The sequence below is a fragment of the Myotis brandtii genome, unplaced genomic scaffold (genome assembly GCF_000412655.1).
Source record: "Myotis brandtii unplaced genomic scaffold, ASM41265v1 scaffold43, whole genome shotgun sequence".
NCBI lineage: Eukaryota > Metazoa > Chordata > Mammalia > Chiroptera > Vespertilionidae > Myotis > Myotis brandtii.
In genome coordinates, this window is record NW_005366455.1 from 1,348,367 (window position 1) to 1,366,362 (window position 17,996).

The window sequence follows — 17,996 nt, forward strand, 5'->3', positions numbered from 1 at the left end:
CCCCTACCCCGCAGTGTCTTATGTCCATTGGTTATGCTTATATAGTATTACTTCTTTTACTATTAAGGACCTACCCACTGATCTCCTATCTACCTTGTGAATTGCAAGCTTGAGGACAGAAGCCGTATCTTCCATTTCTTTGAGTCATTCTTATGATTGAACACAGTATTTTACACACAGATAAATTCAATAAACAACTGATTATTATCTCATATAAACATACAGTATTAAATGTCTGAAGGCATTCCATGTGCGTGAGAAACATGTTTTAAAGTTTAAATAGCAATCTGGGACCTAACTAAAAGTTAAGCTCTCTCATTATGTAGGCACCTGAATTCTGATCTTGCCAGATGAAAGGGGTCAAGAAAATATTAATGCAATATATGAGCATGGAATTCTTGACCAATTTCTCAGGTGATACTAATAAAAACTTTAGCTAATTATTTCCCTATGTAATTTATATGCTAACTAGCTATTTCATTTGTATGTTTCTTGAAAAAAAAAAAAGAAAAATCAGAGAGGTAAACATTCTTTATGATCAAAACTAGCTATGGGCCAAAGATACTGGACGAGTACCAGAAGAATTTTGCGTTCATCCTCATTGGTTTCTGTCCTCACATATGTTCGGTTAGCCTGGGGACTGACAGATGTCTCATATGAAGGCACCATGGGAGAACCAGATCGATCCAGTGACAGGTTAGTAATGCTGGCTGATCTGGGAATAAAAACACAAAGTGAAACACAGTTATAAATTGTCATCAATAAATTCATTTTTAGATAAATGCTTATTTGCCAACGTTAAGGGTACTGGTAAAAGTAGCTCTGTGGCTGTGTGTGATGATATCATTGGGGAAAGCTGGGAGAAGAGCATCCAGAAACTCTCTGTACTATATTCCCAGCTTCTATGTTAGTCTAAAATTATTACAAGACAAATTTAAAAGCGAGCCGCTATGGAAAGATTACAGGAAAACCATTATACATGTAGTTCATACATCAGTAACATTTGAAAGGAAATAGACATAAACTCTTCTAACATAACTCTCTTGTTAAAATACTGAAAATTAGTATTTTTATTTAACTGAGAAATATAAAGAATCATAGTCTAAATGCAGAAGTAATCTTGCAGATCACGAACAGGAAAACATGGCCCACAGGCCAAATAGTTTTTGCATAAAAACTATTTTTAAGTGAAATAAGAATATTTTTAGTTAACCATCTCTAATGTTCTGATGACATGGAACACTAACTTTGAACCACAACTAAGCAAAATGTTATCCCCCCAGAAAGAATTCCTTTCTTCTCATTAGTAGACCTATATTAAAAATATTGTCCTCAATTATTACATTTTGAATCAATAAAAAAATTAGTGAAAATGTGTTTCCTCTCTTTTTGTATGAGTACTTACATAATATCCTTAATTTTGCTTCTTGGTAAAGTTACCAAATAAATGACTTGTAAGTGGAGTATCAATAGCACTGAGCAAGCTTTTATAAAAAAATTTATCTAGAAATTTGGTTAGCTTTTACCTAGAAAAAAATGAAACCCAATTTTAGCTTCCATATAAAGAATAAAAAGCAGAAGCTTCTATGGTGTAGTAGACACTATATACTCATTCAGTAGTGTCTACTGAATATGTATCTTCCCTCATTTAATCCTCACAGCACTCCATGGAGTAAATACTACTAGATTCATTCTACAGATTTAAAAAATGAAGAATCAGAGAGTAAGAATTTATCTACGGTAACTCAGGTAATAACAGGCTGCCGTTCAAAACTAGGTCTCACTTGAACCAACATGAAGATAAAAATACTTTTAAAATAATATAAGCAAAATTTTTTTAACCTTTTTTTTTTTAATCCTCACCTGAGGATATTTTTCCACTGATTTTTAGAGAGAATGGAATCAAGGGGGGAGAGACAGAGAAAACATTAATGTGAGAGAGACACACTGAATGGTTGCCTCTCATATGGACCAGGACTTGGGGATTGAGCCTGCAACTGAGATATGTGCCCTTGACCGGAATCGAACTGGGGACCCTTCAGTCCTTGGGCTGAGGCTTCATCCACTGAGCCAAACTGGCTAGGGCTATAAGCAAGATTTTAAAAATAATCAGTTATTCATTTCTAATCTTTATTTTAGTGAAAAGTAGCCAGTCTTATTCAACTAATTAAAATCTCTTTTCCAATGTGTGCATTACCCATGCATTCTGCTTCTCTAACATTCTAACCATCCCTACACATATTCTGATATAGTCACAACAAGAATAACTTTGAAAATCAGTCAATTTTGTTGTGAATTATTCTAATAAGTAGCTTAGTGGTAAGAATGCTGACTAAAACTTTACTTAGAGGTAGTACTCACTGACTAATTTACAACTTTCCTAAAGACTTACATCAATCTTAACATTAATTCAAAACACATGGAGACATATAGTAAATTAGCACAGCTACCACTATGTACCAGTATTTCTGCACATGCCAACAGAAACACTGTAATTTGTCCCATCTTTTATAAAACTGTCTCAACTCCAAATCTCTCTGCCTTTCCCTTCCTGCTATATCAAAACTCCTATCTCCAATCCTCCTTCCAATCTCTCTTGAAGCCCAGAGGACCCACTGAAATTGCCAGTCAAGGTCAGCATTGTTCAATCCAATGGGCATATTCCACTCCTCCTCTCACCAGACATAGTAGCAGGATAACCCCCTCCTTGAAAAACTGTCTTCACTTGGCTACTAAGACGACACACTTCCAGGGTTTCCTCACATCCTCACTGCTCTCTCCTTCTCAGGCTCCTTTTCTGGTTCCTCTTTACTTCCCCAACCCCAGTCTTTGGTCTTTATTTCCTCCCTTTGCACACTCACTCTTTTGATGATCTCCATCCTGGTTCAATGCTTTAAATACCATCCACATGATGCCAACACCCAAGTTTGTATCTCCAGCTTGCAGCTCTCTCCTGAACTATTTGACATCTCACATGGATGTCTAGAAGGTACCTCAAATTCAGCATGTCTAAAACCAAACTGTTCCTCCAAGTCTTCCCCATCTCAATAAATGACAATTCCATCATCCCAACCACACTCAGGCCAAAAACCTGAGTCATCTTTTACCTCCAATTGTTTAGTAAGTCCTGTTAGCACTACAATCAAAGTATATCTAGAATATGACCAGCCACACCCACTACTCCTGTTCTCTTGTCTGGACTACTGCACCAGTTAGAAGAGGAGGGTACTGGTTCCAAGATCTGAAGCCAGTGGAAAACGGGTAGAAATAAGCCACTCAGACAGTGAGAGCTGACTAGCAAAAAGGAAATGATAGTTTAATTCAGATTTTAGAGCTAAGAAAGTGTGTAGCAATCAACCCTGCCCATTTTTTTCTGTTTGTTCTTCTCATTACTATGAAAAGAAGGAAAACCAGACACAGAATACAGCGTTTTTACTTGGCAGCTTACCTATTTCGAGCAGGAGATTTCCCAGCATCCTCTTGCACAGATACAAGTCTTGTTGAAAGAGAAGTATTTGAGGACTCTGGATGAATCAAACTATAAATAAAAAAGGAAAAACTTGAGATGATTTGGGACAGTAACAAACTAATCCAATTTCAATGAAATGCTTTAACACTGAAAAACAGATTGTTTTCCACTGTAATAATGAGATTATGGGCCATTTTTTGTTTCCTTCCTTTAATTAAAGTGGGAAGAGTATGGTTTTTATCATAAGTATATCAAATGCCAGAAGACTGATAATAGAATGTATTAAGTATATGGAATGCCATTAAAATAATAAATTGGTTGGATAGCTACTTAGAAAACTCCTTCTCACATGAATAATACAATTCTGAAGTGACTTAGGGGGGGAATCCTAAGCTCAAATATTTTATTCTCAGTCGCCATGACCCACTGGACTAGCACTACAGAGCCAGACACACCTAGGTCCAAGTGCAGGCTCCACCTCTTACTAGCTGTGTGACTTTGGGTACACTGCGTCATCTCTCTGAACCTCAGCATCTACATCTGTCAAGAGGAGAAAGTAGTGTCTACTGCAGAGATATGATGACTAAAAAAGAGTGAACATTAACAATTAGCACAACACCTAAAATTATCCCACCTTTAACATCTATCCTACATCTCTCAGGATGCTTTCAAACCTGGTTTATTAAATTGCATTGCTAATTCTGGGCTCACACAATAGGGCCAGGTACAACTAAAAGACATTATAACTAAAGTAAGCAAAAACTAAAAAATTCCTATGTTTTGTTTTATTAAATGTGAATCAATCTTTAAAATGTATAAAGTACCTGAAACATATAAAGAATCATGATGGCCCAGCTGGCGTGACTCAGTGGCTGAGCATCAACCTATGAACCAGGAGGTCACAGTTTGATTCCCGGTCAGGGCACATGCCCGGGTTGCAGGCTCGATCCCCAGTGTGGGGTGTGCAGGAGGCAGCAAATCAATGATTCTCTCTCATCACTGATGTTTCTATTTCTCTCTCCCTCTCCCTTCCTCTCTGAAATCAACAAATATTACTAGTAAATATATATGTATTAGAAAAAATCATGATGCCACCAACACCAATGCACCATTGAGCAATTTAAGAGAACGTTATCACTGACTTTCAAGTGCTTGTGTTTTCCTACCCAATTCCGTCCCCCTCCCTGCCTTCAATGAAACTACCATTGTAAATTTTCTATTTATCAGTCTCTTCCTTTTCTTTAAGTTAACCATTATTGGTATCCCTAGACAGTGTGCTTATTCTGTATATTTTTTTAACATTATGTAAAAAGAATAATTACTGGATATAAATGTGACTTTCTTTTCTACTCTATATTATGTCCCTGAGATTCATATATGTGAAATGTAGCTATAATTCATTCATTTTGACCATTGTTTAAATTCATTGGTTACATACTAATTCCTCACTCCCTTAAGGGGTTATAAATATAATAACCACTAATCAGAAAGATATTAGTTAAAACTCTAAGCTCTTTAACATGGCCACATTGGCATTATGCACAAAAAAAACAATTTAGCTGGGAAAAAAAAATCAGAAACTGATGAATCTAGCATTCTAATTCAAATAATTCCAGATAACTTCCAAGAAAAAGCTGGTAACTTCCTCCACTACCAGGCAGTGTAGCATATTTAGACAGATGGAAAAACATGAACTGTTCCCAAGGAAGGAAAATAATCTAATTTCATTTGAAATATTATGACTATAAATCTTATGAATACTCTCCTAAGAAGACTACATTAGAAATTATTGACCTAAACTTCTATTGTCTGTTCAACAAATACTATCTAGATCATACATAGGTCTCATACTGTTCTTGGTGTCAAGGACAAAACAGTGAATGAGTAAGATATAAAATCTCTCCTCTTGACATTTTAACTAGTCATTATAATCACTGCCCATAAACATCCTCTGTGACCCTTCTGGAGACAAGCCAAACAAAAAGGATAAAATGGGAATATGCAGGAAACGACTCAAAGTGCTTTTAGTTAACAATTCAAAGAAGGTAAATGTTAAACTAAAAGCACTCACAGGGCACAAGACTATCAGTATTTCTCAAATATAAAATTATATTTAAGTGACAGTACCTTTGCCAGGCAAAGTCATCCTCTAAAAATATGTTGCGACTGGCTTTTCTACTCCCAACAGGTGTTCTGGGCTCACCAGGATCAAGTACAGACAATGAGGAGGCAGAATCTGAAAGAGCACTCAAGTCTTCCCCAATGGAATTACTGTCCGTGGAGTGCGCATAACTTAAGGCTATTTTTCTACAGTAAGTGCAAGCTCGGAGGTCCCCTAGAAAGGAAAAAGAAAAAAATCAGTAAAAAATAACAACAATGTATTACTTAACAGATGTATTAAATCTTTGGGTCAATAGTTAATATAATAAAAGGAAAATGTCTTCAAGTAAGGACCAAAAAATACTTTTAACAAAGTAAAATAATTCTGTTAGCTCAGTTACATACTTTAAAAACCATCATATGATAAATTCAAGTATACAAATTACCTCAAGTATTTATAACAAGTTAAAAAATATCACTCAATAATAGTAGATAGAAAACTCTGATTAAAAGTATTTCTCAAGGTTCAAAAAGTAAAATGAGGGACAGAAGGTTCAAGAAAAAAAATTTAAATAAAGTAAATAAACCAACACAAATGGGAACAACGTATTTTCCACAAGCAAAAAGTAAGGAAGAAAAATATGATACCTGGGTCTCTACTGTGAAGCCCCGAAGAGTAGCCTCCACAAGGGGGCATTGTTTTAAAATAAATAATAGGAAATATGGGGAAGGGGGATTGTTAAGAAAATTCTTATAGTGAAAGTTAGAATGGAAATAAAATATTCTTGGGAGGACAAACAACTAGGTTATTTAATACTTTTAAATGTTGTAATTTTATTTAGGGTATAGTTCTGCCCAAATGTAAGTTTTCATTTCTACTGTTTTTCTGTAACAATTATTTGTGTTATTCTATATTTTAGTACACTAAAAAAGGTAAGATAATTAAACTTTACAAGTAACATGTTATTTAACAATTCAACCTTAAATTTTTTAGCATTAACATTAGAAAAGTGCTACGATAGAACAGAAAGATTTCTTAGTCAACTTTTACTATAATTATTACCAAGTATAATTTATTTGTTTTATTTTTTTCATTTTAAGACTACTAATATAGTACTGTTTTATTAAATTATGCATGTATTTTAAGCAAAATTAACATTTTGCTTAGTTTGTAATATTTTGTTATGACAGTCCTAGAAAACTAACACACAAATGATATTAAAACGACAGGATTTTATCCTAAGGGTATTGGGATTTCTGAAAGGGTTTTAGGCAGGGGATACCCTGACATCATCAAATTAGCATTTAACTTAATTTAATTAAGAATACCAACTAGAGTATGGAAAGTGAATTACAGGTAGAAAAAAAAACTTTTTAAATGGCTTTTCTAATGGTAAAAAAATCTTTTTAAAGGCTGTAGCCATAATCTGGATGAAAGATAATTCAGGTTAAAAACTCTGTAGCAGTTTAGGTGAAAAAAGAAGTAAATAAAGCCAAAAGGAAAATCTGCATGATAATGAAAATAACATGAGAAGCTTAGAGTGTTTTCATTTGGGTACCGTCTGCCCACTTTCCACTTTCAAAAATCACTGTATAAATCCACACACCATTGTTTAGTTTTTTCTGCTTCAACAAATAATTAAAACTTCTACATTGCTACAACTTATGAAAGAATGAGAGATGCAATTACTAAAGCACAGTCACATACTCAAAGAAAATCTGTATTTTATAAAATGAAAACTCTCATAGTAATATAAACTCGTAAAGTAACCTACTCTAACCACCTTATGTAATAAATGTTAATGCCCCTAGGGTTTTCTGATAGCATCTATGATACCCTGTCTGTTACTCTACTTATTTATAAACATCCCCATTTACTATGTTATTCAACTATGAAGCCTTTAAAAGCAAAGCTGTGTCTCTCTGACCTCTGTGTTCTCCATGGCTCACACATTAAGCCCAAAATAAAAATTAGCTTTATATCAGTCTGTATTATAACTATTTTATACTTATGAATGTTTAAAAATTGTAAGACTGTCAATAAAATGCATTTACCTGTATAGCCCATAAATTTTCCCGGGATTTCTTGATTACAGCAACGACTGCAGAATATCTGCCCACACAGTCGGCAATGGTGTCTGCGCCTAAAGGTTGTAAACTTCTCACTGCAGTCATAGCACTCCTTACATTGGCTATCCGGCATCCAGTATTGCTTCAGGTCACTATCCTGTAACAAAATATGTGAAGGCTTCTTGAAAATACTGATGAAGATTCAATAGCAAATGCAATACTAACCAAAATTTTATACAGCTTCTTTTGCAGAAACTGAAAAGCTACTCCTAGAATTCATATGGAAATGGAAATAGCCAAACTCACCATGACAATCTTAAACAAAACTAAAGGACTTACATGACCAACCTTCATGTAAAGCTACAATAATTTTAGAGTATTAGTTCAAGAATAGAAAAAAATGAAGCTATGGAGCAGAAAAGAGAGCCTAGCACATCCTTACACACATATCTATGGACTTGACAAGATTTATAATGCATTCAGTGAAGGATGGTCTTTTCAAACATGATGCTGGGTCGCACTGGACAGCAATGAGGAAAAAAAAGGAGCTTGACCCCTAAACTTCACACAAATAATAAAGCTTTTTATTGTGTTTTGAACAGAAAACAAAAGAACATCTAACTATAAAGAGGGGAAAGTGATCAATTAAAATTAAGTACTAACTGAACTTGATTTCAAGGACATTATGCCATTTTCAGTGAGTATGGTATGAACCCATATAAAGGCTTAATAAGTATCTTCTAAAGCCCTTGGACTGTACCTGGCTTTTCCCCTCCATGATTTCCTTGAGGCGTTTTAATACTGTGCTGAGGCTTCGAAGCTGAACGGCTGTACGAGGGTCATGACCTCCAAAGGTAGGTTCTGCTTTCCTTCTTGTTTCTGAATCAGATTAACCAAAAAAAATAAAAAGAACCTTGTAAATAGTTTTCAGTATCTATGCAAAACAAGGTATATATGTGATGCACAGTGCCTCATATTATCTACACTAATAAAAGAGAAACATGGTAATTGGCGTACGAGCTACCCTTCCCATTGGCTAATCAGCATATCCTTATGCAAATTAACTGTCAGCCAAGATGGCGGCCGGCAGCCAGGCAGCTGGAAGCGAACATGAGGTTTGCTTGCTGCAGTGACTGCGGACTCCAACCCCCGCCTGACTTGACGGCCTCTGAGCTACAACTCTAAGAAACTATGTACTATGTTGCAAATGTAGTAGCTAAACAAAACCCCAGAAATCAGCTTTCAGCCAGCCGGGATCTCAGAGCTAGAGTTATACATTGTTTCGATTATAGCAGCGGAAGCCTCAGAGCTAGAGCCAGAGCTAAAGCTGGCCCAGAATAAAAAAAAGAAAACAAGGAGCGGTTGGGAGCTTCAGTCAATTGCCAGCCTGAAAGCAGCCCTCAGCCCAGTATCTATGCAAAACAAGGTATATATGTGATGCACAGTGCCTCATATTATCTATAATAATAAAAGTGAAATATGCTAATTAGACCAGACACCCTTCCAGATGACCTTCTGGATGAAGCCGGGGCTTCAAAGGAAGCCGGGTCCCAGGTGCCACTCTTGCATAAATTTCATGCATCGGGCCTCTAGTTAGTATATACTTATGTTCTCACAGCCAGTGATATGGATTGAGTTAAAACTAGTCTTTATAAAGAAAGGTAAGAGGCGTTCAAAGGGTTTCTTTCAACGGTGTCTTTATATTACCATATAAAACACTACTTCACAAGCAAGTAAGGCTACCTAAGATAAGCACTGTCTGAGACCACTGGTGGTTTTGAGGCCTGGGATGGGAGACTTGCTTACATGGCCCAAAATTCATGAGTGATTTCTTGGGCCCTTTGATCCCAAGCCATAGTAAACACCAGCTAGAAATTTAGCAGCAGAAAAAGCAATCCCAGTGAGTTAACCTAGTTTAGTCTCTATAGTTAAACAGCAACAGCCCAGCCAGCACAGCTCAGTGGTTGAGTGTTGACCTATGAACCTGGAGGTCAGGGTTCGATTCCTAGTCAGGGCTCGATCCCCAGTGGGTGTGTGTGCAAGAGGCAGTCGATCAGTGATTCTCTCTCGTCATTGATGTTTCTATCTCTCTTTCCCTCTCCTTTTCTCTCTGAAATCAATAAAAATATTTTTTAAATTATTTAAAAACAACAACACAGCAACAGGATTGAGCAGTTCAGTTCAGTCTGCAGACCACGTATCCAAAGTCTCACAGTTGCTCAGAACGGAACTGAACAGCCCAATCCCAAAGAGGCTGACAGACTTGAGAACACCCAGGATGGTCATTTACCCATAGGCTTCCCTTCACCAGTGTCAAAGCAGATGAAAACTGCCCAAGAATTGCTAGAATGTGATGCCACCCTCTCTGCTACCTCCCTGCCCCTACAGCTCCACACTGGAGGGCACCACTTACACTTAAAATCGCACTACTAGAGCCAGGCCTATCAATAACCACAGTCCAAATTCCAGTTTTGTGGCCAGGATGGGTGTGCCCGCCAAAGCTGTCATATTATTCCTTTTTATTTAGAGCAAGATCACTACTGACGTTTCCACCTAGTCCTGGCTCTGGCAGCTATAAAACCTAAGGATGAAATGGAGGTGGCTTGACAAAAGGAATGAACATGCCTATTAATTTAAACTTATTAACCTAATAATCTTGACAAAGTAAGATGGAAAATACCCATGCTACATCTTTCTTTAACTCACTGATTTGCTTGATTTGTTTTAGGTGTGCTTTGAGTTAGTAGGAAAAAAAGGATTACAATAAATGAAAGGTCCATATATAAATCCAAATTGACGAAGAATTTTCCTAGATAATTTAAATACAGAAATAATTAGCTAAACAGCACCTATGTTAGAAAACTTACTTTCTATAAATAATAATGTCCTAATTTCAGCAGATACCTATGTTGTTACTACAATAAAAATGTATCAGTCTGAACCCGGGCTGGGTAGCTCAGTTGATCAGAGTACCGTCCCGATATGCTAAGGTTGCAGGTTCAATCTCAGTCAGGGCACATATAAGAATCAACCAATGAATGCAGAAATGGGTGGAACAGCAAACCAATGTTTCTCTCTCTCTCTCTGAATCAATCAATAAATTTTTTTAAAAAGGATTCTTGGGGGGGGAGTATGAGTATTAGAATGATCACTTTTTTTTTTAATATCACAATATAAAGCAACTCTCCATGATTTATTAGTTGAAAAAGAGACAGATGAAGCTGTTAGAATCGTAACGGTTATGCTCTCATGCACAGACAACAAACAATTGTGAAGCCCCTTGCATTTAGCCAGTTAGGAGTGTGAGAGAGTACTAAAAGCACCGGCCACTAGGAAAGGAACAGCAGGTCTGTTCCTGAAACCAAGAGAATCAGAGCTCTCAGATGAAGATGAAAGAGTGCTGAGGGAAACACTGGTCTAGCACTCTGCCATTAGGTAAACAACCTTAGCTGCACCTCTTGTAAAGCCAATATTAGAAAATTAAATGGTTTTCCCTTGGTCATAGAGCTAGTATATTGTGAAACGACAGCCTTGTAACAGGAAAAGGAATTTGGTTGGTCAGACAGTCCCGGGTTTCTGAGCCTTTAGCACAGCGGTCGCCAACAGGTGGTCTGCGGACCAGAAAGGTTGGCGACCGCTGCTCTAGCAGGTAGGGTAGAATAAATGAATCAAGTGCACCTGGTACAAAACAATAAGAAAAGGTGGGGACTGCAGCAAACCAGACATTACAGGCTCCACCTGCTGATACTTAAATTCAAGTTTATCAAAACACCAAAGCAAGATTTGGTAGGCTGTCAGTTTGTAACCCTAAACGATGAGATTCTAGTCCGACTCCTCAATTTTACAAAAGAAGATGTCCTATGCTTAATTCAGCACAGGCTTTAGTCAAAAGTGCTACCTCAACAAGAACAGGCGTGTTGCCACGGTCAGCTTCAAGAGCTAAGGAGAGTTTACTGAGGTTAGAGGTTAAAGTGGGGATAGTCTCTTCCCTTCCATTCCTTGAGGTAAAAGGAGAGCTCCATTCTCCCTCTCCCCCTTCCCACTTTCTGATTCTTCCTCCCAGATGCTGCCGTAACCCCGGCTGAGGCTCTCTGGCCTGGGAAATATGCAGGGTGATGCAGCCAGCTCTGTTCCAGTCCTCAGAGAGCAACTCTTCTGCTTGATTTCTCCTCCTCCTTCTGTCCCACCTGAAGGTTCTAAACCAAGTCTCAATTAGCAATAAAACATCCTCCTGACAACCACCATTACCTGCACCTGCCTATCTTTCACTCGAGGATCTCATGGAGGAGGCTGGCAGACAAGACGAGGATCTGACATTCAAAGACACTTGATTTCCAATGCTGCGCCCCTTACCCTCTATCATGCTACCTCTCACTGCCTTTCTTCTGTCACCTTGAGCTGGGCAAACCACTTCACTGAGTTTAATAATCCAACAAAAATAAAGCATAAAACAACTCACTTTATCGATAGCCTCTCAATTCAGGCACTGATTCCCAGCCCATACTCATCAGAAAAGCGTGAAAATGAATGAGATGACTATGGGGTAGACCGGGATGGACAACATACAGGCAAGAGGAGCTCAGCTTACCCAGCCACACTGACAGCTTGCACCCCAACAAGGACAGAGGCCAAGAGCCCGTGGCAGCCCATTAATGGAGTTGGAAGAGTTCTGCAGCCAGAGGCATGCACATCACATTACACGAGCCATCCCACGAATAGATGCAGGGTTCATTCACAAAGCGGAAACTAACCTGTGTTCTCCTGGGGATGTGGCAAACTGTTCTCTGCTGAAACCCAAGCAAGTAATTAATCAAAAAACAATCAAGAGGTTTCTGCCCAGCCTAAATTAAAGTTTAATAAAATGTTTAAGAAATTTTACAAATTCTTTCACTATCTAGGCAACAGTTTCATTAATTCTGAAGCGTACCTGACCATTGCAAACTGCAGAAAAGTTGTCAAAAGCAACCTGGGAAACAATGACTGTGGAAAAATCTAAAGCACAGAGAAGAATGAAGTAAGAACACTGTCTTACCTAATACTGTTGAAGATCGCCGCTGGAGTTGCTCATTAAGCTGTTTTTTGTAAGGTGTAGGTGACCTCACAGACTGTGCTCTTGAAGGGAGCTGAGGGCTGGTCCAACTTCCACTTAGAGACTGCTGCTCACCCTGGCCCCCTTCGACTCTCTCTGTAGCAAAGGAAAGCTTGGCGTTATTTTGAAAAACGAGAGAGTTCAGCAGAGAGAAGGAAATAGCTGAAGTCTTTCAGGAAGGAATGTATATATGTATTACATGCATAATTAAAAAGTAGGATTTTTTTTAAAATCCAAAGAAGTGGCCAAATTACAGGCCAATATTCACATCCCGGGTATATGTGATCTTCAGTTTGTTTCATTTTTCATTAGAAATATCTTGAACATATTAAAGAAAATAGAATGCAAGCTTCACACAAAGGCATAGATTTTTGAAAGGGTCTGTTTTGTTTCTGGGATAAATCAGATCCCTTGTGCTATTAAAACAGTACCCAGTGGATAGTAGGTGATCAATAAACATTTGCTAAATAAAAAAATTATCTTATGATGACTAAATATAATGTGGTCTCCTGACAGGACATTAGGTAAAAACTAAAGACATATGAGTAAAATACATACTTTAATTAATAATATATCAATAGTTGTTCATTTATTAATTTTAATAATGTATCATACTAACGTAAGATGTTAATAAAAGAAACTGGATGTGGGGTATATGAGAACTCTCTGTACTATTTTCTCAATTTTTCTGTAAATCTAAAACTATTCTAAACAATAGCTTATTTTTCTAAACTGTCTAGAACAGTGGTTCTCAACCTTCCTAATGCCGCAACCCTTTAATACAGTTCCTCAGGTTGTGGTGACCCCCAATTTCATTGTTACAAATTGAACATAATTAAAGCATAGTGATTAATCACAAAAACAATGTGTAATTATATATGTGTTTTCCGATGGTCTTAGGCGACCCCTGTGAAAGGGTCGTTCGACCCCCAAAGGGGTCGCGACCCACAGGTTGAGAACCGCTGGTCTAGAAAATGGGCTAGGCCCTAGCCAATTTGGCTGTGGATAGAGCGTCGGCCTGCAGACTGAAGGGTCCCTGGTTGATTCTGGTCAAGGGCATATACCTTGGTTGCAGGCTCCTCCTCCCTGGCACAGCCCAGTCCTGCCGTCCCGTCAGGCCACGTGCAGGAGGCAACCAATCGATGTGTTTCTTTCACATCGATGTTTCTCTCAGTCTTTCACTCTCTTCCACTCTCTCTAACAGATAAATGGAAAAGTATCCAATTATCTGTTAGAGAGGATTAACAATAAATAAATAAATCTGTAGGAGGTTTTAAAAAAATTAAAAATGGGCTAGCATTTTTTACAGAGCTTTAAACAGGACTACTAATAAAAGTCAGTTAATACTATTAAAATTTCTACTTAAACTATTAACCCCCCAAATTCCTTACAACAAAAGGGTTTATTTCTTAATCCACTTCAAATAATATAGCCAAATATAAAGCAAAAAATTTAGGCCATGTTTTCTTAACTTTTTTTTCAGGTAAAAAATATATAAAAAGAGTTCACTTTGAAAGTATCTTTTAATTTGATAGCATTACATTTTTACCTTACCTAATGGGTTTAGGTCAACAACAGGCCTTACGATAGTTCCATTTTTGAAAAAAAAAATAACTTTTTTTCCCATGTGCTGATTCTTTTAGATTCATTGCTTTAATTAAAAATGTTTTGGCTATTAATCCCTAAAAGAACAAAGTTCATTCTGTGAACTTAAGAAGTTGAAACATAATTTTTAAAAAAGTGTGTGTGTGGGGGGGGACACTTTAAAAAGGGACCTTCTTTTAACATTTATTCAGATATTCACTTGCCAATAAATAATAATATTACAGTGAAAATTCTAGCTTTCTCTCAGGCAGTAAATCTGTGACCTATGATTAAAGCTCTCTCCTTGTTAATAATTTACCCTCTTGCAAAGACACAAGATGAAACCTGAACAAGAGAATTTCAGAGAATCAAAATTGTAGGTTCTCTGATGTTTAAGAATAAGTCTTACCTTTGTTAAATCGAAAGAGATTTACAAAAGAACTATACGCTGATTTAAAAGGAGGTTCGTCCTGATCAGGAGTCAAAGGTTTAAAGTGTGTGAGATGCGAGGGACTAGTTGGAGATCGAGGCAGGTCATTGGCAGAGTCCAACGTTGGGGAAGTCTTATCATCTGTGGCCATTTCATGAGTCTAAAAAATGGAAGAAAGAAGCACAAGATATAAGGTTCCTCAGGAAGCCCAAGCGTTAATTACAGACAGCATCCCTAAATATCTGAAAATTCAGACTATGAAAACCAAAGAGTAAATAAATCACATAGCTTAGCACAAACTACAAATTAAGGCTTGAAAACTCATGATCTATCTAGATTCTAGATCATAAATAAGTCTCACTCACCTAAAATCATGATTATATAGCCAATCTAATGTCAACATTGCTATTCAAATTACCGAAATTATCGAAAGTATTTAAAAATTAGAAGCAGGGCATAAGTGTGAACAGGTAAAAAGAAATAAAATGCATTTTTATATAGTTTATCTTTTTCATTTTTAAGTTTTTTGGAGAGATATTTGATAGCTTTTTTTTATGTTATGGGAGGAAACCAGTTTTACACAGCATATAAATTCCTCAAAGCGTTATTTGACTCACTTCAAATTTTCCTTTTAAAAAACTATAAAGGGTAACTATTTCCAAGAAAACGAAATAGTCATCCCATAACGACACTTTAAAAAACCTCAGTCCTAGATGGTTTGGCTCAGTGGACAGAGCGTCGGCCTGCGGACTAAAGGGTCCCATCAAGGGCACATGCCTAGGTTGTGGGCTCAATCCCCAGTAGGGGGCGTGCAGGAGGCAGCCAATCAATGATTCTCTTTCATCATTGCTGTTTCTCCTGCTCCCTCTCCCTTCCTCTCTGAAATCAATAAAAATGTATTTTAAAAGAAAACAACTCAAAAATTACCTCAAGCTATGCCTCCACACCTTGGGACTAACCAAATCAACAAGCTGTTCCCCATCATCTTCCTCCCAGGCACTAGCCAAAATTCCTAGTTAAACCAAAGCAGTACTAGTGAATGAAGGTAACCACATCACCAGATGGAAGTTACAGAAAAGCACTGATGTCTATTTCCTGCCATATTGATTAATACTTCACATAAAAGGGAAGAACCATGAACTATGCATAACTCTAGTCATTAAAGTGCTATAGTTTTGTCATCTAATTTAAACTTTACAAAGAGGACATTATACTCTTACAAAATGTTTTCACTTTCAAAATCATATTTACCATCTCATTTAGTTGTTACAAAAATCCTGACAGGTGCACAGAACTGGCCTTATTACTGTATTTTACCTTTGAGGGAACTGATGTACACTGAGCCTAAAACAACTTTCTTGAGAGTCACACAACTAGTCAGTGGGAGAGCTGAAACTAAAGCCCAGGTTTCAGCCAGAGTACTTCTTTAGAGCAAAATGGCTTGCTCTAAAGAAGTCTAAAGACACAGACTTCCAAATCCAGCCATTCTGAATTCTAATCACTCAAGATGTTGCCTGATTAATAATTTACTTAACAAATTAAACAAAACAGAATTGAAACCACTGACTTGAACGGAATTTTGGCAGTAAATGTTTACTGAAATGGAGGGAGGGGAAAAGGAAAGGAGGAAGAGGAAGGAGCAGAGGGAGAAGAGGAGGGAGAGAAGAGGGGGGAGGAGAGAGGGAAGGAACCTCTTTATCATCATCTTCTACTGGGGAGCCCAGTCAGCAATCCTTCCCAAGTGTCGTGACAATCCATATTTTCCCATAAAGGATTAGTAAATAAGCTGGAGACTGATCAAATGTAAATTTCAAAAAACAGGGGGGTGGAAGTACTTGAAAAGAAAGAATAACGTAATGGCAATAAGCCTCAGGCCTCGGAAGTCAGCCTACATGCATTCTACTTTGATAAAAGTACCATCAGAAGCAGAGTTAGCAATCTGCCCAGAGTCCTAGCATTACTTTAAAGAGTCACCCACTCTTTAGTAGCTATAGAGGTGTGAGGATAAAAATTACCATGAAAACACTCATCAAATGTAGTATGTGAAATATAAATACAACCACATAGAATTAATTTAAAAATCACATAATGCCAACAGGATTCTGTGGGGGAAAACACACCTACCTTACAACTCTTATTCTCTGGTAGCTTAACAACTGTCTCTGAAATAAACTAGGACTCTTTCCTTGCTGATCAGTAATTAAAAGTATTAACCTATTCATCCATGTATCACCAGTGCTTGCTTTGCCTCTTCTCATTGGAAGGCTGCTATTGATTATTTGCAGACCCACTTCACACACTCTCGTTGCTTAAGCCAGCCTGAAGACTAATCAGGTATTAAAATGTAGAAAATAAACCCAATCTGCCAGCCAATATCAAAATTTCTGCACATAAAAAAGATCCAAATATCAGTCGTCATTTCTAAGTATTTTTTAAATTTTTAAAAAATTGATTAGAGAGATTTGTTGTTCCACTTATTTATGCTTTCATTGGTTGATTCTTGTATGTGCCCTGACCAGGGATGGAATCCAAAACCTAGGCGTATCCGGACAACGCTCTAACCAACTGAGCAATCCGGCCAGGGCTTCTAAGTAGTTTTTTCAAAACATATCTAATAATGTAAGACAGCTGAATATCAGAAATGTTAGTCTTCATTAACAAAGATTTTTTGTTGTTGTTCAACTTTTGATCACCAGGCCAACAGAAACACTAAAGGAAAACCACAACGTGACCCCTATTACTCATCCCAAAAAGAAAAGGGGGGGATTCAGGAAAGTAGTCTGGCTCTACAGAAGAGACTTAACCTGCTCAATCTTTGCCACAAACCCAAGTGCGAGACACCAAGAATGTGTTTTTCTAAGAATCCTGATGGAGTGGGAATTTTTGGAGTGGCAGAAAACGAGATTCAAGTAAGTCAGAAATAAGATGTAAATAAATCAGAAATAAGACAGTGCAATGTACCAAGCAACTACCTGTACCGTCCACAGGGTACTGATTTTACAACAGAGGATGCACTGAATCAATACATGATCATTCAACATATACAGACACCAGATACATAACTTGCTTTACACAGAATCCCAGCATTTCTCCTATTTCTGGAATGTCTTAAGAACAGTCTCTCTATTAGACAAAAGAAACTTAATTCCTTAAAAATGCCTATCACATCCGTCTCACCCTCTTGCTGGGAACAACTCCTAGTTGGGAAATCAAGTCTCCTCGTCTTAGACCAATGGTTCTCAACCTGTGGGTCG

The 17,996-nt window shown here is 37.4% G+C and overlaps 1 protein-coding gene across 11 annotated transcripts in view; it reads right to left on the minus strand.

Moving 5' to 3' along the window:
• PIKFYVE (phosphoinositide kinase, FYVE finger containing) overlaps nucleotides 1–14,900 on the minus strand; it is a 69,773-nt gene extending 54,873 nt beyond the window's left edge. For 7 of the 11 annotated variants that reach the window (XR_001363659.1, XR_001363660.1, XM_005874201.2 and 4 more), the window contains exons 1-8: nucleotides 14,722–14,900; nucleotides 12,672–12,824; nucleotides 12,391–12,426; nucleotides 8,400–8,518; nucleotides 7,625–7,796; nucleotides 5,597–5,804; nucleotides 3,449–3,538; nucleotides 577–715 (exon numbers count right to left, since the gene is read on the minus strand). Coding sequence is in view for 9 of the 11 variants with exons in the window: in XM_005874201.2 (XP_005874263.1) it covers nucleotides 577–715; nucleotides 3,449–3,538; nucleotides 5,597–5,804; nucleotides 7,625–7,796; nucleotides 8,400–8,518; nucleotides 12,391–12,426; nucleotides 12,672–12,824; nucleotides 14,722–14,893 (1,089 nt within the window). In the remaining 2 variants the exon portion in view is untranslated. The remainder of the gene's footprint in view (nucleotides 1–576; nucleotides 716–3,448; nucleotides 3,539–5,596; nucleotides 5,805–7,624; nucleotides 7,797–8,399; nucleotides 8,519–12,390; nucleotides 12,427–12,671; nucleotides 12,825–14,721) is intronic. The other 4 variants (XM_005874204.2, XM_014546066.1, XM_014546070.1 and 1 more) reach the window with 2 other exon arrangements.
• Nucleotides 14,901–17,996: the final 3,096 nt, after the last annotated feature.